General features: G+C 40.8%; 1 protein-coding gene across 1 annotated transcript; it reads left to right on the top strand.

Annotated features, from left to right (window-relative positions):
• The first annotated feature begins 1,246 nt into the window (after positions 1 to 1,246).
• On the top strand, positions 1,247 to 17,868 carry xpo5 (exportin 5). Its single transcript, XM_072390943.1, has 33 exons — positions 1,247 to 1,453; positions 1,979 to 2,100; positions 2,208 to 2,280; positions 2,366 to 2,503; positions 2,831 to 3,013; positions 3,118 to 3,144; positions 3,256 to 3,441; positions 4,925 to 5,001; positions 5,083 to 5,127; positions 5,236 to 5,326; positions 6,379 to 6,462; positions 6,578 to 6,703; positions 6,781 to 6,871; positions 6,960 to 7,088; positions 7,257 to 7,372; positions 7,495 to 7,650; positions 7,901 to 7,942; positions 8,030 to 8,119; positions 8,232 to 8,431; positions 8,525 to 8,627; positions 9,909 to 10,090; positions 10,440 to 10,540; positions 10,627 to 10,723; positions 10,835 to 10,971; positions 11,144 to 11,241; positions 11,338 to 11,384; positions 12,217 to 12,326; positions 13,203 to 13,262; positions 13,344 to 13,438; positions 13,523 to 13,630; positions 14,010 to 14,147; positions 14,596 to 14,760; positions 15,923 to 17,868. The coding sequence occupies exons 1-33, from the start codon at positions 1,352 to 1,354 to the stop codon at positions 16,067 to 16,069; spliced, it is 3,666 nt and encodes a 1,221-aa protein (XP_072247044.1). The 5' UTR covers positions 1,247 to 1,351; the 3' UTR covers positions 16,070 to 17,868.
• Positions 17,869 to 21,196: the final 3,328 nt, after the last annotated feature.

Below are 21,196 nucleotides of genomic sequence, written 5' to 3'. Positions count from 1 at the left end.
ATTATTCAAGCCATTTTCAAGTCATCAGTTTGCCATCACAACAACAAACGACTATTTCAGTTGATACCACTCTTTTGTATTTGTTCTTTGCAACATTAGATGCCTTCTGGCTCTCTCCGCAAATTCCTGATGGGATTCAGGTCTGTTTGTCTCTCTGATCTTGTATGTGTTGGCCCTGTGATGGATTGGCGAGGCCCTCGATGGTGGTCCTATAAAAGCTGATCAATGGGTGTTTGGGAAGGTGAGCTTGCTTCAGCTCTCTGAGAAAATATAGTTTCTGCAGAGCTGTGTGCATACAGACCAACCGTAATGCTCAGTGGGACACATGACATACTTCTGTCACCCTGCATGTTTAGATCAAATCACATGATAAAATTCTTACAGTGGATCGCTTTTATCCTAAACTTGATGTTATTATTTCAATAGGCTCGTATTATTTCAGTTATATGTTATGTGTCACACAATCCTTGATTATTTGGTGCCTAATCAATTAAACCTGGGACATAGAGAGTTAGAAGAACAGAGTGTGGCTCCATTGCCTTCCACCTCTTTTTTCTGCATACAGATGAATCTGTCCAAAACTAGCTGAGTTTTAAAATGATAAGTGTATCCTAACAATGTAATTTAATGAAATTTGATGGATTTTATGTTTGTAATACTAAGAGTTTAATTAAATTTCAATGCATTAATTTTTTTCTATGTATACCTTTACCTATCATGGTTTTCTACAAAGCAACGGCTTTAGACACAAAAAAATACATTTAAAATAGACAATGTAATAACCTAGTAATAGTATGATAATTTGATTTCCTGAATAGTCAAACGAGTGCCGCAGCCTTACTATCGTGAAATTGTAATTAAACATAAAGGAATTCTAAAATGATTATATTTTTAAAGGATTTTTGCTGATTTTTCCATGGGGAATATGATGAGGTTAGCCATGTTTGAAACACTGTTTTGAAGTATTTAATTTAATATTTTGTTTGTTCACATTATCATTATTATAATGTTTTTATTCATTACAAAGACTTTTAGGGTCACATATTTATTTTACACTTGATAACCATACCGTGTTTAATGTTTATAATAATAACAAAATGATGATAATAATTTAGATATGATTTCTCTGTCAGTTCATAGACGATCTTTAAAGAGCCATGCTTTGACTACAACGTCCAGAATTCCCTTTCAACGGCAGGCCAAAAGGGTCAAATCCGTCCGCAACAGCACATTTTGAGCACGTTGGTCGACGTACCTCCCTGTCCGCACGCAGCACACTGTAGTGCAGGTGTTTTGCATAAGGGAGTTGCTTGCGTTCGTCTTAGCAGTGTGCCAGACGCTACCTGAAGTCATGACTGACCAGGTGGCTACCGTGTGCGAGCAGCTTATGAAGGCTGTGATTGTTATGATGGATGCAGAAACAAGCCAAATTTACCGACTGGAGGCCCTTAAGGTAAAGGCGATGCCGGTTGCTAGCTAGCTGCTAGTTAGCCGAGCCTGTCAGTTATTGATGCTTTTTTTAAGCCAAAAATGATGTTCTTGTTTAGCAGACCAGATTACCGCTATTATTCAACAGGGTGTTGGTAGCAGCAGTTTGATAACGTCCGTTTGCATGAGTTAAATATGTTGTTGGGTTTGATCTGATGCTTGTTGAGCTGGCCGAGTATGCCATTCACATCACTTCACCCACTGTTAGCTCTTGGTTATCCATTCATACAATAATAATATCTCAGGGGTTTGGAAAATGGAAGTCGATTAAATGAGGACGGCTAACGGTTAGGTTGTCAAGGGCAACGGGACTCCTAGCTTGATTTGCTACTGTTTATGTTAGCCGTGTACTATTCAATTGCTGTGATGTTTACTAGCCGTTATCTGGCACGCTCCACGTGTGCAGTAATAACTGAGTTATTTTATACCCTCACCACGTTTAGAGGATCGAGTGGACATTAAAAATAACTACGCTTCTCTTTCAAAACAGTTTTGTGAGGAGTTTAAAGAGACAAGCTCCCTCTGTGTCCCATGTGGCTTACAATTAGCCGACAAAGCCCAGCCAGCTGTAGTGAGACACTTTGGTTTGCAAATACTGGAGCATGTCATCAAGTGAGTGTGACGCAAATGGCATAAATAATAAATAACAAAATCTAACATGATTAAAAAATAATAATGATAAAAATGCACGTTTAATTTTTTTCGTCTTCTTCTTGCAGGTTCAGATGGAACAACATGCAACAACCGGAGAAAGTCCAGTTGAAGGAGTGTGCCATGCAGCTGTTGTCAAACGTAGGTGTGAGAATGAATATAAACACCTGCCTTTTGTCTGTCCGGCTTATGTCCGATGCCCGTCACTGTCTCTTTATTTCATCAGGGTACTCATTCTATCCTTGAGGAGGAGAGCCATGTCAAAGATGCTCTGTCAAGGATCATAGTGGAAATGATAAAGAGAGAATGGCCTCAACACTGGCCAGACATGCTGAAAGAGATGGAGGCTCTCACCAGCCAAGGGGTGAGTTGCAAACTGTATGGTTCTTGGTCAGCTGGTATTAAATTTGAATAGGATTATGTCATAACAAGCATGCAAATAAATCTCAGTGGAGCAATCAGTCATACTTATTTACATGTTTTACATTACCTTGTGTTTTATCTCACCTTTCTTCTGTTACCCTGACAAGCATCTTTTCCCCCCACCTTGTTGTTTTATCACTGTAATTGTGCTCTTGCCTGTTTTCCGCGTGGCTTTTCAACAAAAGCGGGACTTTAATGAAAAGTTGTCTCTCAGCTCTTAAGGCTAAACAGTTGGTGGATAAAGTGAAAAGTCGTGCCTCGTTCACAGGAGGCGCAGACGGAGCTGGTCATGTTGATACTTCTGAGGCTGGCGGAGGATGTGATCACCTTCCAGACGTTGCCCACCCAGAGACGCAGAGACATCCAGCAGACACTCACTCAAAACATGGACAACATCTTCAGTTTTATGTTGGCAATTCTGCATATTAACGCCGAGGACTATCGCAAAGTGGTGAGGGGGTCATAACAATATTATTTGCTATTAGGAGGAATTTAACTATGAAGTGACTTGAACAGGAGTCTTATACTATTTTGTTTTGGTTTTTTTTTACTCAGAAAGGGTCACCTGGACATGAACTGCAGGTGAGAAAACATTTACTTTATCCGTGCTTCACAGTGAACCTGCTGTTGACCTAATTACACTGATTAATGTCTCTGTTCCTCTTTTTTCCGCCCGTTTGTCCACACATGCAGGCCAGAGCACACTGTCGAGTCGCTGTGGCTGCGCTGACGACACTCGCAGGCTACATTGACTGGGTGTCTCTCGTGCACATCACTTCTGGAAACTGTCATCTGCTGGAGATGTTATGTCTGCTGCTGGGTGACCCGGAGCTGCAGCTGGAGGCTTCGGAGTGTCTGCTCATCGCTTTGAGCCGAAAGGTGAATTCGAGGGGAAAATGCGATTTTTGATTTGACCGAATTAACTGTCGCGTTGTTGTGATTCGTCTCGGATGGATTATCATCACAGACAAAAAGAACATATTTTAACACTGGAGTGCCGTAAAATGCACGACATCTGATGGAAACTGGGTGCTTGCTCCAGAATATGTTTGGCTCCATTAGACTCCCTTTCCAAAAAACATTAGCTTCTCTCATGAAATGCTAATCTAATAACTTATTACCCCACAAGTCATTGTGGCGTCAGCTAGCTAGAGGCACTCCCTCGGATCAATGTGCTGGTTGACCTTTTGAAAACAATTACTTAATATCTGTTATAATACCAATCAGTTTTATAGGGCGAATGAAGTTTTACCCTCTCGTCCAAATAAGAACACTTCTTGCTCCGAAAAGACCAAGATGGTAACAACCAAGTGTAGAGTTTTAGCATTCCGGTCGAATACTAAAAAGGAAAAAAATCCTTTTGTCTTTCCCGAAGCACTTTGCCTTAACGTCTTTGGCAAATGTCATGCGGTTAACCCTTTCACTCTCATATATACATTAATCCCTGTCAGTATGACCTTTTTGTAAAAAGCCAGGAGGATAGTATTATTTCTCGTCCTAAAGCCTGTGTTTCTCAGGATAAAGAAGCTGATAAAGGAAGCATCAACTCTTCTCTCTTAGTTATTTTGAGACGTGAACTGCTCAAACCATGACTGCTACTCAGATACTTGCAGGTTGTTTCCCTCAGAGCGGCTTTTTTATCACCAATGTTCTTTTATTTCTGTGATCATGGTACATCCCTGAAGCGATCTGAAGCAACAGCACCACAATGTGGCCATTCATGACACACGTTTTAGCTTCTTACCCCTGAGCTTAGAGCTGTGAAGGAGTCTTTTTCTAACCAAGTACAAATGTAATCGAGCTCTCAGCAGAGTTGATTAAGTTAAACTATTTACAACTCCCTCTAATAAAACCCAAAACCTTAATTTTGAATGTTTCTTTGCATGCAAAGAGCCATGTACGGTACCTGTAGCTCATACTTATAAACTCCTCTGATCAGTTATAAACACAGTAGTATATCAAATGGACTTATCACGATGAGAGGTCCTGCAAAATTTAGAGAATCACCATGAAAATGATGTTGCAGGAGCGTCTTGCATTCAAATGGCTTAAGGATCGGATTTAGAAACTTTTCAGATTTGAGAAGTTCCCAAAAAACAAAAACGTAACCACCATCAAGCAATCGGTAATAGTCTGTGTCCGTGTATTTGATTCCATGTTTCAGTATTAAAATAATTACTGCAGGGGATTGCTATTGGAGTGATATATCCTCATTTTTTTCTGGAACTAGAGTTTAAATGAATAATTCTGCAGTAAGCTTAGCTACAATCCCCAAACATTACATTTTTTTCTGGGAATTTTTACTGGTTAGTAAGTTAACAGTAAGAAGCCGTTCTCAGTCTTTCATGTCATCCTGCTGCAGGGCAAACTGGAGGAGAGGAAGCCGTTCATGCTGCTGTTTGATGACGTGGCCATCCAGTACATCCTCTCTGCAGCCCAGTGAGTACAGCAGCTTCTCTCCATCATTACTCTGTAGACTTCAACCCGCTGCTCTTTAATGCTTTGTGTGTCCGGGTACAGGTCAGCGGATGGACTGGCAATATGCACGAACTCCACTGAGTCGTCGTAAGTATTTGGACGCGCCTTTCCGCTGTGCAGCACAGCGACAGGTGTAGGTTTTATTCAGCATATCTGGCTGTGACTAACAGCGGAGTCTTCTCTGCGTATCTTCAGAGCAGTGGAGGTGGTGGAGCGGCGCTACGTCTTCCTGAAGAGGCTCTGTCAGGTGCTGTGTGCTCTGGGATTCCAGCTCTGCTCGTTAGTGGTGAGTTTGTTGTCTTGTGTCCAAGCGTTTGCCTTGGCCGGGCTCCACAAAGCGCTTTACTCTGTTTGGCCATTCACCCGAACACTCTCGCGGCACCTCTTATTACACAGTCCACACCAAAATGATTGTCATTCTTACATTTTTGTCGGGCAGCTACTAACCTGAAAGCATTCAATTAGAAATGCTTTGATTCTTCTCATGTGTATTTTTGTTGCTTGCCTTGGAATTGTACAATGAAAGCAGAGAAGAAAATCTGAGACATTTCATACGACTCAATATCGAAATGGAGAAAAATGATTGGCGCCTTTTCAAAGCCATAAGAAAAAAAGTTGTAATTCAAGCATGTGGCGCTCCTTTACTTTTAAAGTAAACTTCCTTGTAGCAATTAGCAGGTGCCGGAAATGTAAAAATGACACTTTCAACCAATGAAACCTTTGTGTTGCTTTTATATGTGTAGCACAGAGAGCTTGGAGAACAGATTAATTAGATTTGCGACCCAGATTTATGGAAAAGCACGAACTATATTAAGGCCACAAGTCCATATCCAGAGATCTTGGGGTTTTTTTCTTTGTCCACTGGACAAAATCTAATGAAAGATTGCCACAAAAGATTGTTCAGATGGTTGATACAGAACCTGAATAAATTCAAGCAGACGTGCAGGCACAGGGTTAATAACACCAGCTCAAACTAATCAGTCACCATCTGAATGAAAAGTTTTTCAAAACTTACCTCTGACAGCCGAAGTCCCTCTTGGAGGATATCCTGTGGGCAGATAAGGGAAAAGCACATAATTTAAGAGAGAATAAAATGAGGCCTTCAAAGAGTAGACGATCGAATCGGAAATAAAATGTCACTTTTTGATGGTTTCATTGTGCTTGCATTCTTAAAGATGTCAGAAACGCCTCAGGACTACCCCATAGGCAGGTGCCACATCTCACTAACTAAAAGTATCGGCGTCTCGTCGTTAGTATCTAGGCTCACGTGTTCAGCTTCACAACTGGTCTTTATCCACACGTGCATATAAAAAAAAACTGTCTTTATGATTTCCACAGGGTTCAGATGTAAAAGTTGAAGTACCTGCAAATCTCAGCAAGTACACCGAAGCCTTATTAGCCTTCACTACACATTCCAGTCAGGTGAGGTGGTGATTAGTAGCACTTGGAGCTATCTACTCTGAAATCCTTTTGTCATTGGCTGTGTTTGTATTGGTATGAATCCTCTGTGATGCATCCGCCTCGTCTTTTTCTCCAGTTTTTAAAATCCTGCACGATGTCAACGTGGGGAGCTTTGTTCAGACACGAGACCCTGTCAAAAGACGCCGTTGTTGTGGAGATGGCTGTCAAATACCTAAAAGCATCGATGACCAACCTCGTCAAGGTGAGGCACAGTTGTGAGTGCCGCTGTTCACGTGGTGACTCAGAGCCAGACTAATACCAGTTGTTGTTTCTCTCCAGACCGGGTTTCCATCCAGACACGACGGCCCAAGTTCGGAGTACTCCCGCGTGGACTTTGACAGCGACGAAGACTTCAACTCTTTCTTTAACTGTAGGTGATATATTCAGACTAAGGCCAGGTAAAGGTCCCTTTACCTTACTCTCTGACCTGTTTTAACGGTGCGTTGTCCTGCTCGCAGCTTTCCGAGCGCAGCAGGGAGACGTTTTGAGGAGCGCCAGTCGCATCGTTCCTCTGGAGGCTTTCCAGACAGCCGCAGAATGGCTGCAGTATCAGCTTACCAGCCCAATAGATCCCGGAGATACCACGTGTAAGTGGGTTTTTTTTTTTTCAGCCACAGAAAATGTTGGTTTATTACAGCGACAGAAGGTCACGCATGCGTTGCACTAATTGAAAACAAAATGAAGAGTTGGTTGGTGGTCATGACCTTTTAGTGTTCATTTAATCAACTTCACTGCTCACTTTGCTTGTTTTCCAGCTAAGACTTCAGAGGGCATGTGTTCCCTCCGGTCTCCATCAGTCGTCCAGTGGGACGCAATGACGGTCTTCATGGAGTGTGTGGTCTCGCAGATCTTCAAAAATCTAGAGGAAGAGGTGACGGACTCGCTGTCAAACGACAGAACAGGAAAAACTGTGTTTTTACAACAACGAATCGATTGATTAAGCGAGTGCCACTAATGCAGAGCTCTCTCCTCTTCTCGCGTCAAACCTTACAGAAGCTGCCCATAGATCAGAGCATGGAGCTGCTGGGGGCCGTGCTGAACTACGACACAAAAGACCCGCTCATCATGTCCTGTGTGCTCACTAATGTCTCTGCGCTGTTCCCATTTACGGTCCACAGACCTCAGATCTTGCCACAGGTTCTCTACAAGGTCAGATGAATACATGTCATTGGTTTAAAGAGTGTTTGTGTGCATCCCACTGACTCCAGTGGACTTGTGGAAGATGGTTCGTGTCCACATATCGTTTGTCGGTGTTCCTGTTCTTGTAACATTGTCACTTGTCACCTCTTTAGAAATGCAATTTTGTTTTGTACGATGCTGTCTTCATCTTCAGCAGCAAGTTTTACCTCTAATAAGTGCCTAGTAATAACCTTTTCCCTTCTTGTTTTGGCCCCTGCAGCTGTTTAAAGCCATCACATTTGAGATTGATCCGGACAAACAGGTAAGCTGCCTTCACAAATATTGTCATTTATGCCAAAGATGAAACTAAAGAAATTTATCTCCAACCGATAATTTTTTTTTTTTCCAGGTTCCTCGGACTCGAGCTGTAAAGAACTTGAGGAGACACGCCTGCTCTTCTATCATTAAAATTTGCCGGGATTACCCACAGTTTATCTTGGTAATTGTCCTTCTATCCCGGTTAAAATGACACGTCTTTCCGTTCTACTGTGTAAGCGAGGGGAATGATGGGCGGAGGTGAACGCCTGTGACTCTGCTCTGTTCTTCTGCAGCCTTGCTTCGACATGTTTTACACTCACGTGAAGGAGCTGTTTTCAAGTGAAGCCGCACTGACGTACACGGAGAAGTGCGCCCTTATGGAAGCTCTGGTGCTCATCAGCAACCAGTTTAAAGACTTCGAAAAGCAAAAGGCTTTTCTGGACGAACTGATGTCCTCGGTGGTCACGCAGTGGACCTCAGAGGAGATAAGGAGGTGTGTGAGTAATTTCCACTTCCCTAAAGTTGTGCATGATGTGTTTTGAAGCCACGATGGATAATCCTGTCTTGTCTCTTTGTTGCGTTTCAGCGTGCTATGGGACCCTGTCAAGTTCTTATCCTTCATTGGAGCTGATCAGGTGGTCACGGAGCCAAAGGAAGACACGGATACAGCCGGCCTTAATAGGGGGCGAGTAAGTATTAAACAAGTTTGAAGACTTGCTTTTTTTTTTTCCAACTCTTTAAGTTTAACACTTTAAAGTTTAATAAAACAAAACGAACGACCTTGAATATCTCTCAGAATTTATATCCTATCTGTGGCACACGGACACGACGGTGTGTACATTTTAACATGGGTGCTGTCCACGTTTAGGGCGCAACATGCTGAAATTACAGTATGTTGATTAGCACTAAGCAGCTCAGCCGAGTGGTGAGCGTTATTATTCTATATTTATGATATCTGTATGTGCAATCGGCCCATCTATAAGAAAGATATCCGAGACCGATGGCGGTGGCCGGAGTTTATCTGATGTTGCTTTGACTTTGCTCTGAAACTGACAGGATTATCCTGCAACCGCAGGTTCAGCAAACGTCCAGTAGGTGGCAGCCTAATTCCATAGCAGAGCATTCATTTTTCATCAGAACATTTTATTTGGCAAATCAAGTCATTGAGTAGGTAATAGTTTAACAAGCCACTGATATTAAAGTGACAAGCCTTTATAATATATATAAAATGATATAAAAACAATTGGTTTTAACCATCGGCTATCACAACAAAATCACTGTTTTAAATTCTTCAGTTAGGTAAAAATGTTCTTTTTTTGTTTGTTTGTTTTTTTTTTTTAAGCATTTTTAAAGTTTCTCCATTGATATGACTCATTATGAAACAAGTTCATGAAAACATCCTAATGAATCTGGTCCTATCAAAACTGTTGAGACGACCAGACATGTTGCTTAACAGAAATGATAATCATTATCATTCACCTGTAGAGTAACAAGAAGTGTGAAACCGTAACAAAAGTCATATTTCCATCACTAGTGCCGGCTGAGAATATTTTACCCATAAGGAATTCTGGGTCTCAATAGCAAACATGTAGCTAGTGACATCAAAATGATTTAACTCATTTTCTAACTATGCCTCGACTAATATGAACACAGCGTGATGATGGAATCGGTTGATTTGTATCAGCTGTTACTTGTAAATGATTAAAACTGGTGAAAAAAGTCATGATCTCAGTTTTATAGCGAATACAAGTGTTATCTGCATTTTTTTCAAGGTGAACGTTTTCAAACAACCTTAAGGTTACAGCGGGGCTGTTTCTTTCATCAGGTTTTTCCTGACCTTCCAGTTGATAAGATATTAAAGTACTGCTATAAAGTACTGAGCTGATCAACAAGGCGATTAAATCATCAGATTAAACCGATCCGTCACGAAATTGCTTTGAAGTCTGCTCCGAAACGTCTCTTTCTTCTAGGTGAGCTTCTGTTTGAATGCCATGTTGGTGGTGGTGAAGCGCGCCCGCTGGCCTGCGAGTCTGGAAGAAGCCAAGACCGGTGGCTTTGTGGTGGGCTACACCTCCACTGGAGCCCCCATCTACAGAAACCCCTGCACCGCCCAGTTTCTGGCTTTTCTGCCCAATCTACTGGCTTTAATAAGGTAAACAGAATCTTTATTTATTTTTAATGGAAGTTGCACTAATATATGGAAAGTGACATCAGTTTTGTCATTTGTACACAGGCACAGTGTTGTTTTATTTTTATTTTTTATTAATCAGTCAAGCTGTTAAATTGTAGGGCCAGACTTTAAATCCTTCAAGGTTGATGCAGCATTTTTGCTGAACCGCTTGAAGCTGAAAGTGTATTCTTCACCGCTCAGAGACCAAACTGAAAAATGTCTCTTAAATTTTGTTTTTTAACCTTACCGAACATTAGAAATATGTCTCGGAGAAGTTCTGAGCTAATGCGCCGATCCGTGACCAGTAGATTGAGTTTGTTTCTCACCGCAGGACTCACAACAGTCTGTTTATACCGGAGAACATGGCTCGCCTCGGCGACACTTTCTCCAGAGCCCACGAAATGATGGATGGGGAGAAAAACGTAGTTCTTGGTAAGAGGAGTTTTTCTGTTTTTGTTCGTTTTATAGTGAGCTGTCGTCTAAGCAGGTTGTGGTGAAAACCTTCTCGTTGTTTTCAGGTCTCCCTCAGTGTCCTGTGGATATTTATGACACTCCTGTGTATAGAAGCAACCTGGAGCGCATGCAGGGATTTTTATGCACATTATATGACAACTGGTGTGTTCTGCAGTTAGATTTGACATTTTTTCCCCTCCTACATTGTTTATACCTCTCCTGTCCACGCTGATGCTGTTTAAACTCTGGCCTCTGCTGCCTTTACCTCTGCAGCTTCCATGTTCTGGGTAACGCTGGCCCATCTCTGCAGCAGGAATTCTACACTATAGACAGGTTGGCTGAAGGAATAGCTGGCTCTGCATTCGTCTCCCTCGACCACATGCCTGACCACAGAGTTCGCCCGATGATTCATATCCTTTTTTTTTTTTTTTTGCTTTTGATTAATTTCGTTTGCCAGGTTTTTCTCTTGCCACGCCTCATTGAATGTTTCGTGTACACAATCTTTAGACATACTATTCCACATTAATGAAGCTGAGCTGTTGCTTTATGGTAACATTGATTTGCCTTGACTAAAGTGTGTACGGCTATTTCTGAAGCAGCTGGTGCTCTCGTGTCCTCCAGAATACTACGAGAGTCTACTCCGCCCCCTGCTGGGCCCTCTGTTCACCTACATGATGCAGGTCAGGGTCATGTTCTGTAACACATCTCTGAAGTAGCTCAGTCACAGTCGTTTTTATTGATTAGTTTCATGGCTGTACTTGTGCTTTATATTACAGAGACTCAACATGAAGTGGCAGGTTATCAACCAGAGGACGTCAGTCAAGTAAGTTGTGGTAAAATGTTTCTATGTAATGTGATTTTTGGAGGAATGTATTTATAAGAGCGCTCATTCATAAATCCCTGCTAACTACTTTAGGACTTTTTATCATGGGCTGATTGAATTGAAAGATCATGTCCAGGCACAAACTGATTAAGCCATATTACATGGCTTATGGTGCCGAAATAATTTTCCAAATGGTATTTGTTTGATGCTTGCAGTTATAAGGAGAAATGCAGCACTAACTGTAGGTTGGGGAGTCTTTGTGAATTGGGATTACTTTTTAACAGATGCCACCAGATGCGGCCGCAAATCCTCCAGAATATTTACCGGCATGTTTACGCACGTTTGTGCAGGTTCTTTCAGAGATTTTCCACCCAGTCCCAAAGTAAAATCTGCAGTCCAGAGCAAATGTTGTGGACGTTTTGCCTTCTCGCGTGCCATCACCCCGGAACATGTCTATAACATTTCAGGGTTGTTCGGCTTCAGTCTCTTTTGTTGTGTTTTTCCAGCCCTTCTTTAGTAGTTTTTCCAGGGCCGGTGATGTTTTGCTGCCACTGTTGGGGAGCTTGAAGCATTCTGGGCAAAAGAATTGCTAAATCTAGTTTACTACGACAGTGGAACCCAACAAAGAACTCCCCTGTGTGGGATCAAGCACTCGTTTGATGTGTCCATTAGATAGCTCTTCAATAGTAGATTCAGCTGTTTTGGAGTGGATTGTCAAATATATTTTGGTGGCTGTTGATACATCTATATTATTAAGTATCGTCTCGCCTTTTCTAAGAACGCTGGTTGAATTGAATGTGGAAAGTCACTGGGAACCTCGTTGTGCTTTTAGTGGTGAGGATGAAGAGGAGCAGGTGGTCTGTCAGGAGAGCCAAGTGACCCAGGAGATGTTGGAGGAGCAGCTTGTGCGCCTGCTCACCAGGGAGGTCATGGATTTCCTCGGTAAGCCACTCTAATAACTTAAATGTAGTACCTGCATTTACAGGATATATGTCAGAGGCAGATCAAACATTTTGGTAGATGAAGCGGTGTTAAAAGGTAGATATGGACTCAAAGTGTTTGTCTGGCCCGTGTTGCTGCGTATTGAATAGTTTTCCTCAGTGGCCAAGTTCGAATTAACAAAAACTTGTTAATTAAATTAAACAAATTAAACAACCTGATAGATTTCATTAGTCTGGATTTAATAATCTTGCTAATGCACTTGGGTCGCACGGTAAGGTTTTGCCAGCCACACAAAAAGCAACGACTGGTCTCACGACTGGAATTTACTAAGCAAATATACCCCATAATTCTCAAAATGGAGCCGAGCGTTGGCATTTTTCTGCTTCGAGAAAGATTTGCATTTGGTGATTCAGAACTTTGTCTGAATTTATCCCGACAGAGCGCTGAAGAAGCATCATTAATTAGACTGGTCTTCAGTCAGATTTCTCAGCATTTGGCCACTACTCATAAGACCAGCTGTGTTTCTTTATCACGCACACATAGGGCGAAACAAAAATGCCAGTAAAAACGCAACGTTCAGCCTGTTTCTTTGCTGCTTTCACACTTGGTGTCTGACATATTCAGCGTCGCAGGTCACAAAGTGGGTGGAAGAAGCTTGCTTAACAGCAAAATTAAAGTAATGTGCGTTGAGGACGACTCTGAGCTGCGAGTCCTGTTTGATTTCCTGTACTGAGAAGGAGACAAAAGATGCGAGTTGTGAAATGTTCAGGATGCAGTGCACAACTGCCGGATCAGCTTTTACCCCAAGACTGAGGAGAAAGTGGGGAGTTGAGTTATGACGGGGTCCTGATACTCTTCCTCCTCCTTCTCTTTTAGCTGCGAGCTGTATTTCCAGAAAAGTGTCTGAACCCGCAGCGAACAAGGAGGAAATCGATGGTAAGAGTGAAGTTATGATTGTAATTTAGTTTTTTAGTGTGTGGGGAGTATTGTCACTTTGCTTGAAATGTACCCTTGTAGAGGAGGACGTGATGATGGAAGCGGGGCAGACGGCATCTGCTGCGCACCCCACTGATGAGCTGACTGAGCTGGGGAAATGCCTGATGAAAGACGAGGTCAGCCTGAGACGCCTGAGACACATTCAGAGAGCTGTACTTAAACTGTTTAACTGTATACACATAGTTGTTTTCCATTCTCAGAACATCTACATGTCGCTGTTGACCCTGTCCTTCACGTCGCTGGCATGGAAAGACGCCTCCAACTGTCACCGCACTGCTTCCATGGTCTGCTGGACCCTTCTGCGGCAGGTAGCGCTCTTAATTCAACGTGTTTTTCCGGCCGTTTCTATTTTGGCTGCTCGTGCCTACCGAACACATTTTGTTCCGACCAAAGGAGCAACTTTTAAACTGCCGGACTCCTGTTTTTATATGTTGTCTTATATGTTCTCTCAGATAATGTTCGATCATTTCCGGAAACGAAGGGAGTACATTTTCTCGAGAACGCTCGTTGCTTGTTGCTTTACTAACTTCCCTGTCATTACGAGATATGAACAAATGAGATATAAATAATTCCCTGCCTGGAATGCCAATAATCTGTGGATAAAGTTTATGACATGATTCATTTCATTCATGCTAATTGTGGCTGTAAAAAGTCTCATGTTTACACATCCGCTCTCCCTCTCTTTAGGTCGTAGGGGGTAATCTCCTTCCTGAAGCAGTTACCTGGTTCTATACCAGTGTTCTTAGAGGCCTTCAGGTCCATGGGCAGCATGAAGTCTGCAACTCTACCCTCACTCAGCTGGCCATGCTAATCTATGAAAACCTGGTGAGGCCCGAGCCCAGAATCTCCTCTGCTGTCTCTGCTCTTTATTTCCGCCTTTATTTGTCCATTGTTGTTGTTTTTTGAGATACATTTCCCAGGACAGCATTTAACAATTATTTATTTAATCAGCGTTATGTGTTCTTTATTGTTTTATCTATAAACTGACTGAAAATGGTGAAAAATTCCTGTCTCGGACTACATTTGCAAAGCTGGAAACGGTGAATACTTTGATGATTTGAAGTTATTTTTCCATTCAAATCATCACATTAACTTCAGTTTCCTTTTAAATTGATCAAAAGTTCATTTAGCGCCTGTGTTATTATAAAGAATACAGAGACGTACTGTATATTTCCGGATTCAAAGTTTAATCTGTGGAACATCTTCATTCTTGAGACTGCCGATCTGTTAATCCCTGTGCTTGCGTGTGAATCCGTCTGTCCATCTGTGTTAGCGGCCTCGCTACGTGGAGCTCAGAGCGGTGATGATCCAAGTTCCAAATATCAGTGTTGAGGCGTTGGACCAGTACGATCACAAGCTGTTGGACCCCAATGCCCAGAAGGCTGGAGAGAAGAAGAGGAAAGACCAGTTCAAGAAGCTCATTGCAGGAACTGTTGGGGTAATGCAGTCTCTTTTGTGACATGGCACCATCATGCGATGCTTTGCATGTCTTCATCGAGATATAACACCTTTCTCAGGCTTAATGACACGCAAAGCTACAATTGTCTGTGACCGTTTGCTAACACAACACGGCAGCTTGGCTCCTCCCACTTGACTACTACTTCGATTGCTGTGTTTACAGCGTTCACGGCATGAGTTTGTTAAAACAAACAAACAAACGAGAAAAAGATGCATTTTAGTTATAAGATATTATTTTCTTTAAAGCAGAACATTGAACACATCCACACCTCTGCACACGGTCCTGTTTTCTGTTAATGTCTTTATAGACAAGAGACATTATCTACAGCCAGATAACCAAGTGACGGGGGGGGGGAAGGTTAGGAAGAGAGACTTTATGGAGTTATCCTTGACCTGAAATTTCTTCGATATACTCGCTTCTCATGAGGGTTTTCAAGATTATGAGAAAGTGGTGACTGAACACTTATGAGCCTGAGAAGTTATGGAAGATATGAAAAGGAGTTTGCAGCCTGTATTTTATGCTATTGCAAGATATAAATCAATCCAGTTTATTAAACTATGAGGACGTTGTTCTGTTCATTTATTTATTTTTATTTTTTTTTAACACTCTCTCTTTTAGTGGCAACAGCAAAACTGTTACAGTTGTTACAGATTTACAAGTGAGTGCACTTACTGAAAGATTTTGCGAGTAGCTTTGCACACTGCTATCTGTATCTAGACCGACTCTGATTGGGGTGCAGAGCAGAGGGATGCTTCGCCTTGGTTTGCTTACGGTTTATGGTCGTTTCCCTGTCAGATTTGGTAGTCTATGCGCACGCACTCTGCAGCTCTGAATCTACGGAGCTTCCCCCACATAACAAATCCCAGTTAATCTGCTTTTAACCACTAGAGAGCAGTGCTTCACCTGTGTATCTCACTGTAGACTGCTCTTCAGAAGTGGCGAGACGCCGGCCCGGTAGTGCAGATCATTACTCAGCAGTGGGTTTCTGGCTGTGCTGTAAATCCTCTGTGTGCACCAGCAGAAAATGTGCAGCAGCTCAACAGTGCTGAAGAATCGAATGAAATTCCTTGTTGTATGTCTTGGATTGCTCTGCTTAACCTCTCCTCTCCTCTCCCCTCCCCTCCCCGTCCCCTGCCAACAGAAAGCTCTGTGCCAGCAGTTCAGGAAGGAGGTTCATATCCGAAATCTTCCATCGCTGTTTAAAAAACCAAAGCCAGAGAAGGATATCCATAACAGTGAAACAGTGGGCCTTGCAGCTCTCTTCGCCCCTGAGAATGATGCCCTGTAGAAGCGCTCAATGATTCAAGCGGACTTTATAGTGAGTGAAGATGGAGTCCTGTGTTACACACCTCAGTTTTCTTCACCATCCTGCGGCCGGGACGGTGTGGCGCAGCCCAACGTGTCCTTCAACGCTCCTGTTATTCAAAAAGTCCTCTGTTCGCTCTCATCGAGCCACGGCGCCGTTCTCGTTCACTCTGAGACCTTTCCTCGAGTCACGCTTATGAGAAATACCACACACTTAATCCTTTTTTTAAACACCTGAGACATTCTTCTCCGTTCCCTTGTACGGACAAATAAAAGAGCTGTATCAGCTGTGGAAATTTGTTGGAAATATTTCAGATTTACATTTTATTTTTTTCCTCTTTCTTCCAGATTTTGTTTGGAGAAAATCCTCAACTTAAAGTCTCCATGTTTTTCTTCTGCTGAAACTTTTAGCCGCAGACCTACCTTACTCTGCATTCTTTAAGTTTATTTGGGTCCTTTTTTCTTTTTAATGACACGTAGCTACACACACACACACACACACACACTAAGCATGCCATTGATTTATGGAGTTGGTAAATCAGTACAGGAGCTCAGCGGCACTTTTTATATACTGAAAATTAATCTAATGATATCCAAACAAACAACGCCTGTTTTGCTAAAAGCTGGAGAGGGAGCCTGTTGCAGTGCTATGAGGAAACAGAGGTATGTGTCTGTATTATATCTCTGCTTGTGGTTTAAGAATTGGGGGGGGGGGATAAGTCTAATAGTTTGGGAAGCTGATGTTTGGAGAAGCGTCGTGTGACCATGCTGCTGCTGTCGAGGCTGATGTGTCCCAGTTAGAAACAAAGAGGAGAAACAGGACAAATCCTGGTGCACATGTCCGTTAACCGTTGTTTCCTCTTTTTCCTGGTTGGGAACGACGTGCCAACGATACCTGTGGCGCAACGTTCATTTCACATCCACAGGATGGTGTTTCTGTAAATGGTTACTGTGTATTTGAATATGAAGAACGGCTCTCTTATGTTGCATTTGTTCCACAGATGGTGGTTTGCGATTGGTTGCGATATCGCCACTAAACATGACCCAAGTACTCTTTGGATTTGTTCATGTGACACAGATCACGCATTGTGCGTCAAATAATGGACACATTTGGTGCCAAAAACACTGATTTTAGATTTGTGCGCGGGCACTTCAGTCAGGAGTCTGTCTATGTTTTAAAGACTATAGGATGGGCTCGACTAATGGGTAGCTCAATCCAAGTGTATTTTTTTTTTTTTTTTTTTTTAGCTGTTAGGTTGTCGATCACACTAGTGATGTTTTTCACATGAGCTTTTTGTGTCTATTTGTTTGTGTTTTGCCTGGTGTGGAAAGAAAAAATGAACCAGCACTACATTCCTTCTTTGTCTAAGGGATTTTTCTTCTTGCTGTAATAGAGCCGTCATGCAGATAATTATTTCCTTGTTGTATTTTTTTTTTCTTACTTTGTGATCTGCTGTTTTGTAGATTCAGACCAAAATGCACAAGAGCTACTTTGACTTGAAGTGAGAACCCCCCCCCCCCAACATCCTTTAACGCATCTAAACAGATCAACATATCAAATGCTTTTTCACTGAAAATCATGGAAACATTCTTTTTAAACCTTTTTAGTTATTTGCCTTTTGTGAGGAGTTGTTTCTCTTCACATGTGGCCGTTTTTTTTTTTTTTTTTTAAAGTGCTTCTTCAACACTAACATGTTCTTTACAAAGGACAGAAAGCATTTTTTCCAAAAAATGTAGTCTGGTTTGTATCTTTGTCGCAGATGGTGTTTGTTTTTAATTAAATACATGATTTCAATGTGTCTAAAAAGATCTTTTGAAAAATCTAGAATAAAGTGAGAAACCCTCTGATTCGTTGGTTGAATATCATTTGGGATATTCAAATGAAAACGTTTGGCTATTTTTCCAAAGATTTTGCTGAGATTTTTGTATTTGTGATGTGTGTGTCGGGGGTGATTTAACCGAGTCTTCACATAGATGTAATGTTGATTGAAATCTAAGGATTTGAGGTTTTTTTTTGTTTTGTTTTTTTAACCCCCATTTTATTGACTTTCATAATAACAAAATGGCTTCCAGTTTATGAATTAAATGCAGTATTTCAAACTTTGTAACTGTTGATTAATTTGTATAGTAGACTGATTTTTAAACATTTGGTTACCTGCGTGGGCAATTTAATTTTGTTTTAAATTTCTTTTGAGTTATTTATTATGATGAAAAGATGATCACCGTTAAGACTAACCAAAATTATAATAATTATGCGAGAAAGGTAGTGAGATTGTTTTAAAAGTTTGTCTTTTCAGCAGTGGTGTCCCTTTTATTTTAGTTTCTGTGCCATCTTCATCCTGAGGCTGCGATACTCATTCTATAGTCAGCAAATTATTGCAGCAAAAGTTCACATTTTTTTAAAGTCTTATTTTAGTGCATGATGTACTCTGAACCAAATTTCTCTTCTGTAAGATGCTAATTTGGCACATTTTATTGTGGATGAAGAATTCTTATGGTTAATGGGATTCTCAATTGTCACTTTATTAGTGGCATTAATGAGCTTTTTTTGGAGTTTTATTATTGTGGTGGTTTTTTTTTTTCCTTTTCGTAATATATAGGAATATCTATACAATCATGGAGAGACAGTTTTTTTTACAAAAATACCTTGGCTTCAGGCTTTGGGGGATAAGCAGTTCACACTCCGGCCGTCTGGTGGCAGTAATGCAACATTTGCTATTTGCCAACGGCCAAAATATGTTGTAAATGAACCGCAAAGAAACATTAAAGAGCAATTGCTTGATGATGGTTTATCTGACTGTTGCTAATATATATCATTTGGAAATCAATCAATGTACTAATGTCGGTTTAAAATGAATTGTTAACAGAAAACCATTTAGATCTAAAAGTGCCAAACGTTGCCCGTTTAAACGTAACAGATAAACGGGTAACTACATTTGTAATGCAAACTTTTTACAGTTAAATACTCCAGTTGGAAGTTAAAGCACTTAATTCTTCTTGTCCAAATGCTTTGGAGATTTTTTTTTAAATTAGCTTTTAAACTAAAAAGTTATATTTTGAATTACAGGATGAAAAGCGTTGGCTCATTTCTGTAGGATTGTGTATTGCTGAAGTACCTTACTGACATGTCAATACTTTAATAATGATTTAATACTATAAATAATATTGATGACAGTTGCGTTAAATTACTTTCAACAGTAGCCAGTTACTGAATACTATTGGATTACAAACTATGTTGTCTTTATAGCCTCCTTCAAGAATATTTATTGATGGCTTCACATTTAAATATTTAACATTCTAATTGTTATTTTTCTCTTTAGACACCTTTGTAGTTGCAAATAAGTTAATTTTGAGTTGTACTTGAGCTGTACTCTGCCTTCTCTGATCAATCCCTGTGGAAAACTTTGTCTTTGTGATTGGAGTCCTCAGAATATTCCTTCTCATAGTCAACAAAAAAGGATCAAAGGGTGAATATCTATAAATTGTCTCTAACCATGAACTAATCCAGTACATGTTCAGTATTTTGAACTGATGACAAAAAAATTGCCATTAGAAAAATATGCTGGCAATAATTTCCTTGGGTGTATTGTGCCGTTTTTTTGGCTTTCAGTTTTGAAATATTCAGTTCGTCATCCTTGACAGTCTAACTACAACATGAATAGCTTTTCTATTTTCAATCTGGGCTCATTTTGGTGACATATTTTTCTAATCTGTTAATATTTTCCCAATTTTATGTCCTCCATTAAGGCTCAACCTTCAAGAGACACAAACAGAGTCCATTCTTCAGAATGAATACAGTTACTTTTGATACATTATCTACACGCTTCTCATATAATATTCTACTGAATTTAATTTTTGATACTAAACCTTTACTGGTGAGTATGTTTATGGTGTTATTGCTAATGTGTGTCACTGAAATACCATTTCCAAATCCCCTCTCAAATTTTCCCGTCTTTGAATTAAATTTTTACGTGCATGCTGCACTGATTCGACCCCTCATGTGATGTATACATATGTGATGTATTTTACAAAAAAATCAAATGCGGAGTATTAATAAATGGTAATACTGCGCTATGCAATGATTTATGTCTGCCTGTGATTCTGAATAATATGAAGACTAACTCATGTGACACTTTTAAGCTTAAAAACTAATAAAAACTCACTCACATAGTGCTTTGAAATAAGAGGTCTGCTCCAGTCTAGATTCTACACGAGTAACTGGTTAGTATTTCAGGAAGAAATGACTCTGGCTGGAGAAGCTGTAACAGCCAATGGTTGTTGTACTGGTGGTCAAATATCTGCTGGATTTGGATTGTTACTCCGAAATACATAAAATTTAAAAATTTAATTTCTCCGATTTCACAGTTTTGACATCTGACATAACATTGCTATTTCATTATTAATAAAGAAGATAATGGTTGCTCGCAGCACTACTTCAGTCATTCTTGTGTATGTGATGGCCTTGGAGAAATGTTTTCCTATGCTGCACTCACCTTCAGTATGCACTCTCCCACACACGCTGCACAACAGCGTTTACTAAGCTTAAACTAACTATTCATAATAACAGTATAACAAAGAAATATCTTTGACATGATGCTATTAATGATGCTTTCTTTATAGCCTTCAGTGATCAATTGCCAATCCAGTGGCACCATTCGCCTTTTGCTTTGCCCATCATGGCTCCCTGCCTCCATAATTCCCACATCATTGACAGTGATCGTTGTCTGCAACAAACACGCAACCCACAACCCACCAACACACAATGAGATTTACAATGCCACGACATCTTCAGTTAAACACTCCCTTAGGCAAGACTTGATCAAAACAGACACCTTTGCTTGATCACACATACAGTTATTGTGAACTTCTAACCTATTATTACTCTCAAAGTATATTTCGAATCATTGACTAACTGAAAACAGCAAGTAAAGTCTTAGTTGTTTACATTTTCTGAGGCATATTCCAAAAGAGGGATAATTGGCTGCGATAATCAGTGTGGCTGCTCCTTGGAAACATAGAGCGTGACGCAAAAGAAAATAATTTCAATGGACCCATTAGTGACATGCTAGCTTCCCCAATGAGGTGGGGTTTTTTGCCTTTAAAAGCAAGA

The sequence above is a fragment of the Leuresthes tenuis genome, unplaced genomic scaffold (assembly GCF_036924035.1).
Source record: "Leuresthes tenuis unplaced genomic scaffold, fLeuTen1.0.hap1 SCAF_8, whole genome shotgun sequence".
NCBI classification, from domain to species: Eukaryota; Metazoa; Chordata; class Actinopteri; order Atheriniformes; family Atherinopsidae; genus Leuresthes; species Leuresthes tenuis.
Note: the sequence above shows the minus strand (reverse complement) of the source record. Positions and strands in the feature narration are given on the sequence as shown.

Bases quoted from the DNA above. Each gene is read 5' to 3' on its own strand.
- xpo5 (XM_072390943.1), top strand. From the start codon at position 1,352: ATGACTGACCAGGTGGCTACCGTGTGCGAGCAGCTTATGAAGGCTGTG. The intron at 7,651-7,900 runs GTCAGATGAATA...TGGCCCCTGCAG, and splicing joins TGCCACAGGTTCTCTACAAG to CTGTTTAAAGCCATCACATT. The intron at 8,120-8,231 runs GTAATTGTCCTT...GTTCTTCTGCAG, and splicing joins ATTACCCACAGTTTATCTTG to CCTTGCTTCGACATGTTTTA.